The sequence below is a fragment of the Camelus bactrianus genome, chromosome 13, assembly GCF_048773025.1.
Source record: "Camelus bactrianus isolate YW-2024 breed Bactrian camel chromosome 13, ASM4877302v1, whole genome shotgun sequence".
Lineage (NCBI taxonomy): Eukaryota > Metazoa > Chordata > Mammalia > Artiodactyla > Camelidae > Camelus > Camelus bactrianus.
Genome location: NC_133551.1, coordinates 68,317,434 through 68,326,588, shown reverse-complemented (window position 1 = coordinate 68,326,588; position 9,155 = coordinate 68,317,434). Strand labels below are relative to the sequence as shown.

Below are 9,155 nucleotides of genomic sequence, written 5' to 3'. Positions count from 1 at the left end.
ATGAAACTCTGCCTCCAGTTGGAACGACTCTAAGCTGCCACACATTCTCCAGAACTCTCCAGTGATGAGGCCAAGGCTCCGCCTGAAATCACACCCTTGTTTGGCTTCTTCCCTTTCCTCGTCCTGCTCCCTCCACTCCCTTTCTGGTTTCTCCTGGAGGCATTTCCTTAATAAATCACTTGCTACCAAATGTTCTTCTCAAGGCCTGCTTCTGGGGAACCTCACCAGAAAAGTCAGACTTTATTGTGGGTGTTGGTCTTGACCTTGGGTGGTGGCCATGTAATACACATCCACTCAGTGTGTGTGGGATTCTAAACCCTTGAGATATCCTTTCTGAATGCCTGACCCCACGCCCAGAAGAGCTGCAGGACCAGGAGAGGGCCCTGTGTGGCCTGCCTCACTCCAGGCAGTGTCCACGAAACAGTGATGAATGTCGCACCAACAGCCACATACATGATTTCCCCTCTATTTATTTTATTTTTAAAAATTTTATTTATTGCTGTTTAATCAGGCTCTTCCCCAAACATCTTTTGATCTCCATCATGGCCTCTTGTCCAGAAAGTTGAAACTGGCCTGCTTCTTGCCATCTTCACGACACCACCTGCCCTCTTTATAGGCAAATATTTCAAAATAATGACTGAAACAGGAACTTAGCTGAGTTTTGCAACACAGAAGTGTATTCTTGGCCTACATTTATAGAAAGTGGTGGGCGGGGGAGAGCAACAAATCCAAGGCGGCTGGGGGGACATCCATGTCAAAGGTAGTCACACGAGTGGGCAAGCAAGATGGGAATGGGTGTCTGAATCCTGGGGTCTCCAGAATCATTAGAAATTACTGACTTATTGATGGGGAGAGCCTTAGAAAAATCTATAAAAACATGCTGTCTCCATGTGGGAAGCACTCACTTCCCTTTAAGGTAGACTAGAAAAAAATGAAAGAAAGCCCAAAACCCCAAATGAACCAAACACACACGCACATGACAAACTCTAAGTTTCCAGATAAACACCCACAAATAGGCACTTGGTGTCTTCAGCTCTGGGGTTGGAGAGATCTGGGGGTTTGGCCCCCAAAGGCAGGAACCACTGTCCCCAAAGGGGGGACAACAGCTTCTGAAGTCTCTGGGGTCTGATCTGTTAGGTGGTACTGGCCCAGCTGAATGGGAAGGAGGCCTGTTTAAAGAAGACCCACCCCTCTCATTTCACTGAGATAGTACTTTCTGGAAGATCTGTGTCCTGTGCATTTCCTGAATGTAGCAGATTGGTATTTCTAAAGACCCTACACTGAAAGAACAAATGCTGGCCATTTAAATGTGGGTGCCATAGGTTGGGAACTGACCAGCCCCATGAAGCAGGGACCAAACCCAGTTTGTTACTAAACACTGTATCCTCAGAGCCCACTCTGTCTGGTACTTAGTAGGCATACAACATGTTTGTTGAACGAGTGAATAATCCAAGAAGAAAACTGCCTTCTCCAAGAATACAAATTTATAAACTTTTCATTGGTTATAAATCAGTTCTTTTTTAACTCTCAAAAGGGAATTATAACTCATTTATTCTCCAGAATCGGCTGGCCCTAAAGGAACTTTTTTTGGTTGAAACTGAGTCATTTCAGTTGGAGCTAAAGAATTAATGTGATTATGCCCAAATGAGGTCTTCAGCAAATGCACCGGTGAACTTCAATGAGATAATCAGCCTGTTTCTAAGGCCAGCAGCTGGCCCAGAACTGGCTGTTCTGGCTGGGAGCTAGGACACGATCTTTGTGTGTGGGGGCTGATGTCTGGAGAGGAGGGGTGGGTCTTGGATTATGTCCTGGGGGCTGGTCTGAGCCTGGCTGGTGGGGAAGAAGTCCTTGTCTAGCTGCCTGGAGAGATGGCATCGGAATAGGAAGTGGAGGCCGTGAGAGGAGGGAGCTCAGGGACTGGCCAGAGACTCAAGAACCTGGCAAGAGAAGATGGATAAGGCTCACCCTGCGGCATTTTTACACACCGAACTCTCAGGCCACAAGGATGCTGGTTTGGGGAGAAACCTCCAAGCATCTGGGAGAGCCTGGGTCCATGAGAAAATGAGGCGTAGAGGCATCTCGAAAACGGAGAAGGCTGCTTTGATAAAATCTGCTTCCAGGGAAGGTTCTAAGCTCAATTATTGGACCCTTAGGGAATGGGGAGGCTAGCCAATGGTGTCTACACTGCAGAGAGAAAGCCAAGGGGATCTGAAGGAGGCTGGTAAGGAATGAATAATTGGGGGTGGCACCTGGACACTTCAAGGGTTTAAAATGATGATGGCAGTTCAAGGTATATCTGGAGGTTCCGGAGTCCCTTTCCACGCAATCTACCTTGACCTTCAGGTATGGTTACCAAGAGAACTGATCATCCCAGAACCTCCTTCCCTTCTCCCCTCATTTGATTTTGTTCAGGAGGCTAAGGATTCTCTGAGGAATGGCTTGGGTACATGGGTTTTTGTTTCATTTTGTTTTTCATGTCAGGGCTATACAGATGTTGGCCAAATGTTCAGCTATTTTCAGGAAGGACAGAGTTGAGGCTCACTGGAGGTGACTTTGGTGGATGCTGAGGCCCTTCCAAGGGAGGGCAAGGCACGGATACCCCAAATCCTTTCCCACTTCCTAAAGCTCTCTTAATGGGGCCCTCCAGTCCATGTCAGGCAGGGGGGAAGCTCTGGGGGTTATGAAGAGTCTGGAGGACTTGGGGAAGAAGGGAGGTGCCAAGCTCCCTGTCGTGTAAGCCCCAACAGGTGGGTTTTCTCCTGTTTGTAATACAAGTGCCTGACTCAGCTTTGATGGCTGAGGCTACCACTTCAGAGACGGCTATCTCAGGTAAATGTATTGCAGCCACACGACTAGAAAAAGAGCCAGGCTGCCTCCCACCGTGGAATCTCCTTTCTTTTAGAGATCTTGGTTGATTTTGATAACTGACCATTTGGGCCACTTGTTTTTTTTTCTCTCACCTCGCTTTAAATTCCCACTCTTACGTTTTAAATTCACTAATAATGGGAGAGCCCTCAAAACTCTAGGCATCTCCCCTCAACCCCCACAAAAAGCAGAACCCCAATCCTATGAATTCTCTCTTCCCATGACCTCACTGTGTGGCCCCAGGTGTGCCAGGTAATTTCCAGGTCCTGTAAGTAATACGCTCTGTTTTTTTCCCCAAGTGTCCAGATAATTATTGCTAAAGGGCATCTTGCAATCGTAATAAGAGAACCACGAGGGCTGGTCCAGCCATCACACTGGCACACAACAGCCCCCCTGCAGGTCAGGGCACCATGTGCCACCACTTGAAGGTGAAGGGCTTCCTGCGCACGTTGGTGCCGCAGTGCACCTCCCCCAGGAACTTGTGGTAGGCGGAGATGTCGTCGACGAAGGTGCAGCAGAGGCCCAGGGGCTCCAGCAGGGAGCGCACATGCGTCTCCAGGCAGCACACCTCCTCAACCTGGGGCCCGAACGGCTTGGGGATGCCCAGGTCCTTGTCCAGCACAATCATGTTCACCTGTGATGGGGGCGGGGCAACAGCTCTGTTTAGTGAGCATCTACTACACCTGGCCCTGTTCTCAGCTCTCTGAACCCTCCCAACAACCCTGTGAAGTAGGGATTGTGACTATCCCCACCTTATCCCCACCAGGTGAGGAAACTGAGGTTCAGAGGGGGCTAAGCAACTCATCCATGGCAGAGCTGAAGGGGATAACCAGCCAACCTGTCCATGTGTACGTGTATGTCCACGCATGTGCATGCAGCGATGTATGTCTGCATCAGCGTGTGCATTGCATGCATGCGAATGTGTGTTTTCATGCATGTACACGTGTGTATATATGTATCTGTGTGTAGGTGTGTATGTGTTCTAACTTCTCTATCTCATAGAAGCCTCTCCTCTGTGATAACAAGGATCCTTCCTGTCCATAAAGGCCTTTTCAATTTCCAAAGCACTTTCCAATCTGTGAAGGTCAAGGATCCCCCAGGACCCCAGTGAGGCCACTAGGATAAGCATATGACCCCAGGAGGGAATGAGGCCCAGAGAGGGCGCATGCCTGGGGTGGGTAGGAGGCCACAAAGCAGCTCAGCCTGGACTGGGACCTGGGCCTCCCGGCTGGACAGCCTCAGCTGAAGGGTTCCTCTGGATCTGGCTGTCCCTGATTGGCCCGGATGAGGTTTGGGGTCCGGAGCGCCTCACCATGTTTGGGAAGAAGGCTCTGGCCTGGCGGTCCTCGTCCATCTTGAACAAGGCAGGCAGGTCGATGATGTCCTGTTCTGTCAGTCCCAGCTCCTTCTTGAGGATGTCACGGTTCCAGTCCAGGCAGCGCTGAGCGAAGGGGAAGGAGAGAGGGCAGGCGAGTGAGGGGAGACCCTTGCCACCTTCGTCATTGCACCAGCCCCGGGGCCCTGGCACTCCAGGGAGACTTCCAGGGCCCCTCCCACCCCTCCCGCTCCTCCGCCAGGGCTCAGTCATGCCAGTAATAAAGACACTACTAAGGTCTCATTTACTGAGCACCTACTATGAGCCAGACCCTGGGCTAAGTGCTTGCTAAGTGGTGTCTCCCTGAATCCTCAGGCCACCCTTTGATGTAAGAGTAACAGTGACAATGATTTTGATTAACAATAATAAAAGTTAATATGTACCTTAAGTGTACCGTTCTCAGTGCTTTACATGTATTACTTATTTAAGCCTCAACCTCATGAGGTAGACACTATTATTATTCCCTTATTAGAGATGAGGGAACCCAAGACATGGAGTCCTTAGTGGGTTGCTCAAGATCCTACTGCCAAAAGTGGGGGGCCATGATTTGACTCCAGACCCACCTGATGCCAAAAAATGACCATTTGAGGGGAGTTATAGTAAAGTCAACTTTCAAATAGCCAGTGAGGCGTTCTGTGAACTTTGGGAAACCTTACAGTTACTTCTCCAGCAGCCACTCCACCTGCTGCCCTGAAATGTAGAAGCATGTGGTTGGACTGAATGGAACACACCCTACCGTCTGGTGAGAGTTAATTAGTGGACTCTTGCCCTTCCCTCTTTGCTCCAGTGATCGGTTCAAGGATGGGCAGTAAGCCAGGTTTAAGGCAATCAGTGTATGGAATTTCCTTGGCTACAGTTACTTGTTCAGGTTGGCACGATCAGATTGAAATGCAAGGCTTTTGTTTAATTGTTGGAGGCATATAAAACCTCTCTCTTTGTGGATGGTGTGCTGGGTAGATGCGAGACCTTGAACTGTTGCAGCTAATCTGCAGAACTCAAGAAGTACAGAGAAATAGAGTGGGAGCCCTGATCAACCTGCACCTGAAATCCATACCACTGCTGAACTTTCCACTTATAGGAGCCAACCATGCCTTTTTGTTTAAATCAGTTTGAGTTTTTAAAAAACTTGATACTTTCAATATGCCCATGCAAATAAAGACAGAACTAATTCAAGTAAATATGACCCTGCTGACTGGTTTCTACTTCTGGAGACAATCTTTGATACTTAGGTACTCAGAAGGTGGGATTTATCCATAGATAGAAAACTTCAGGGGTCTCTGATCCCCTAAAACAAATTAAAATTCAGAGCATATATTCATACGTGTATTTTTCTGGAGAACAAGTCTGCAGTTTCATCATATTTTAGTGAATGCGTGTCTCCTCCAAATGTTGTGAGTTCTTGCCTTACAGAGCCCTTGGCTCCTTAGTATTGCCTGATACGCCTTCCTTCCCAGGGCTCCTGTCTGCTTCTAGCTTCCGCTGACCTGTTCCTTCCGCCTTTGTCATTCCGTTCAGCCTCCAGCTTTAGCACAGGAGTAGAGCAGGAAGGCTGGACCGAATGCTTGTTGGGGCTGTCCCCTCTGCCATGTGCCCTGAACCCTTGGCTATGGAAACCCTGATGATGTGAGAGGTGTCATTGGTCACAGCCTCATCCCACCCACAGGTCCCTGCCCCACCTCACCTGGAAGTACTGGTTCTCCTGCACGAGACTCTCATTGGACAGAATCTTGTTGATGGTGATTCGCTTGCTGCTCATCCCGCCCAAGCCTGGAGGGGGGGTCAAAGGACAGGGGACAGTCCAGCCTTAGGTACCCAGCCTGAGTGCTCCCCTTTGCCAAGGTCCCCCAGCCTCTGGGATAACTGTAGGATGAGGGAGATGGGGCTGGGACAGGCTGGGGCACAGGAGGGCAACCTCAGGGGAAGCCAAGCCCCCTCTGCCTGGGAGGGCAGCACACACTATGCTCTCCACAGTAGCCTGTGTCACCTGGGCCAGGGAATGGGTGGAAGCTGCTTTGCTCTCTCTCTGACCAGAGGATCAGGTGGCCCAGTAGCCACCTGGGTCTCCCACCTGGAGCCTGCTGCTAAGGATGAGCAGCTGACCCGAGTGAGTGTGGCAGAAGCAGGATGCCCAGAGGTGTCACCCTTCCTGTTTTCCAGAACTGCCTCATACTTGGCCTCTGCCCTGGTCTGTGTCTACTTTTGCCTCCTCTCCCACCATGATGGCCCATGTGGTTTCTGGCTTGATTGGTAACATTTAACACTCGTGGAGCATCTGTTGATTGGCAGGTAGTCTTCTCTGAGGGTCCCTCTGGGGGCTCAACTCCCTGCTCCCTGCCAAGGCCCTGTGGGCACTCACCTTTGAACATGATGGCCTCCCCATGGCCCTCTTTCTGCTTCTCTCGGAAGAGCTTGTAGCAGGCCGAGGTGCTGGCCATGAGCATCCGGAATTTCTGTGAGAGACCGTCAGAAGGATGGTGTCAGCAGAGAGGAAGTGGCCAAGCAGCATGAGGGAGCCCCTGCCTTGAGGACCCGGGGCCCTATCTGTCTGTGTCTCAAGCCGCCCCCAGGCTAAGTGGCAAAGGCTGCCTGGCAGGGTTTTCTCTGTTTCAGAGGAATATTTCTCACCCCTCCTGCTACAGCAATTCCTCCACTTTAGCTACACCATTGAGTCAAAGCTCAGGGATAAAGGTGGCTTTGGATAGAGAGAAAGAGCTTCTCCAAGTTGTCGAGAGGCCAGGCCATTTGCACAAAATTTCCAGGGCACGCCCAGTTTCTTTAACTTCAGAAAATGAAGAATTTTTTCCAGAGCCCCAGGCTCATACCCCATTGCTCTCCAGGGCATTGCAGCCAGTACAGTAGCCCCTATCCCTGTGGGATTACTGGACACTTGAATCGTGGCTAGTCAAGTCGAGATGTGCTAAGAGTAAAATACATATCAGATTTTGATGACTTATTATGAAAAATAGAACATAAAATCTCGTCAATAATTTTTATAATCATTACATGCTGAAATGCTAATATTTGGGATATACTGGGTTAAACATTTACCTGCCACAGCAACAACATACAAACTAGCTCCAGCCTACTTCCTTCTTCCTCTATGTGGTCCACTTCCTTTAGGTAACCCTCTTGGATGACAAGACCTGATAGGACGGGGTTCTCTGAGATTCTATTCACTCCAGCTTCAGGGGCCAGCTCACCTTTGTGCCTGGGATGGGGACGAAGGTCATGAACTCGTCCACGTGGCCCACGGTCAGCCAGTCCGAGTAGAGCTCCACAGGCGCCTGCACCTGCTGGGCCTTCAGGAAGTCCCTCACCACCTTTGTCATCCTCCGACCACCGGACCTAGGGTGGGGATGGAGAGGAGGCAGCTCTTCAGAACGTGCCCACTGTGCCTGCCTCACCAGAGGGCCTGCAGGAGGCGTTCAGCCTCTAGAACCCAGCCTGGACCCAGTGTGGGATCAGCAGAAAAGTCACAGGAAGGAGCCTCAGTTGTAGAGACCCTGGCACAGGCAGAAAGGCATTTGAGCCCAAGGGGAAAGAAGGAGTTAGCTGTAGCCATGGCCTGTGCAAAGGGCATTAAGCCCAGCCATCAGCCCCTGAGGGTGTCTGTGGGTGTAAGGAAGCCAGCTTCTGAGCTCAGGGATCCTTCCTGGACTGCTGGAGAGGGCTAGGGCACAGGCATGCTTCCAAAATCCTCCCCAGCTCATGTATCTCTTTGCTTATTAACTTCTCAATTTCAATCTTCAATCAATTCAAGTGACACCTCTTCCAGGAAGCCCTTTTTGACTTCTACACTCACTGAGGCCTTCAATCTCCCCATTACCTTTAGAATAGAACCCAAGGCCCTTACAGTGGCCAAAAAATTCCTCTCTGATCTGGCTCCTGCCTGGCTCTCCTACCTCATTCCTCCCTTCCTCCTTGTTCTGTTTGCTCCAGCCACGTGCTAAGCTTGTTATCACTTCAAGGTTTTGCTCATGCTGTTCCTTCTATTTGGAATGCTCTTCCCCTTTGACCTTCCCATGGCTGCTTCTTTCTCATCATCCAAGCCTCAATTCCAAAATCACTTCCTCAAAACCGCAAAAGGGCTAAAGTGCCCCCACCCTGTCACTGTTTATCATGTACCCTATTTTATCTTCTTCATTGCACTGCTCAGCACCCAGAAGTATCTTATTTACTTGCTTGCTTCCATGTTTATTTTCGACACTCCCTGGCCCTTATCTGAAAATTCCCTGAGACCTGGGATTTTGTCTGTTTTGTTCATTGCTGTCTCCCCAGAGCCTAGAATAAAGCCTGGCACAGAGAGAACTCTTATTAGATCTTTGTCTCTAAGAAGCTCCCCCTAAATTCCCCAAGAGGGTTAGGGACCCCTCCTTGGGTTTCCTTGGCTCTCTTCCATTCTATCACTGTACATATTCCCTATTTCATGTCTGTGGTCTCCACCATCTCCTTGAAGGTATGGGCTGGGCTTCTTGTTTGGAACCCCACGCCTGACACAGGGCTTAGCATTTGGCTGATGCTTGGGAAATAGCTGCTGAATGGATCAGTGACTACTGAGTGGAGGGAGAAGGAGGGTAGGGTGGGCAAATGGTCACTGCCAGTGCCAGTGGCCTTCCTCCAGAAAGCAGAGTATCTCATGTGGCTCAGAAGGACTTGGTGTCCAAATCCTGGCTGATCCCATATGTGCAGGTTCCTGGCAGCCCTTTTGTGAACTGAGGGTCCACAGTACTCATTCTTTCCCCAGCAAATGCCCTGACCAAGGAAGAATTTGCCTTTTCATTGACTGGTGGGTCACCCGGGGAGGGAGTGAGGGTGTTGTGGACAGGCCAGGGAGCCAGGGACTGGGCAGGGCCATGTCTTCTCATGTGTCTTTGTGTATAGGCACCCTTGATGATTGGTTGGTGTGTTCCCACTC

General features: G+C 50.1%; 1 protein-coding gene across 1 annotated transcript in view; it reads right to left on the bottom strand.

Annotated features, from left to right (window-relative positions):
* Nucleotides 1–452: 452 nt before the first annotated feature.
* Nucleotides 453–9,155, bottom strand: part of PADI2 (peptidyl arginine deiminase 2) — a 47,838-nt gene continuing 39,135 nt past the window's right edge. Inside the window, exons 12-16 of the mRNA XM_010957469.3 lie at nt 7,441–7,585; nt 6,597–6,690; nt 5,922–6,007; nt 4,178–4,306; nt 453–3,499 (exon numbers count right to left, since the gene is read on the bottom strand). Coding sequence (XP_010955771.3) covers nt 3,266–3,499; nt 4,178–4,306; nt 5,922–6,007; nt 6,597–6,690; nt 7,441–7,585 — 688 coding nt within the window. The 3' untranslated portion in view covers nt 453–3,265. The remainder of the gene's footprint in view (nt 3,500–4,177; nt 4,307–5,921; nt 6,008–6,596; nt 6,691–7,440; nt 7,586–9,155) is intronic.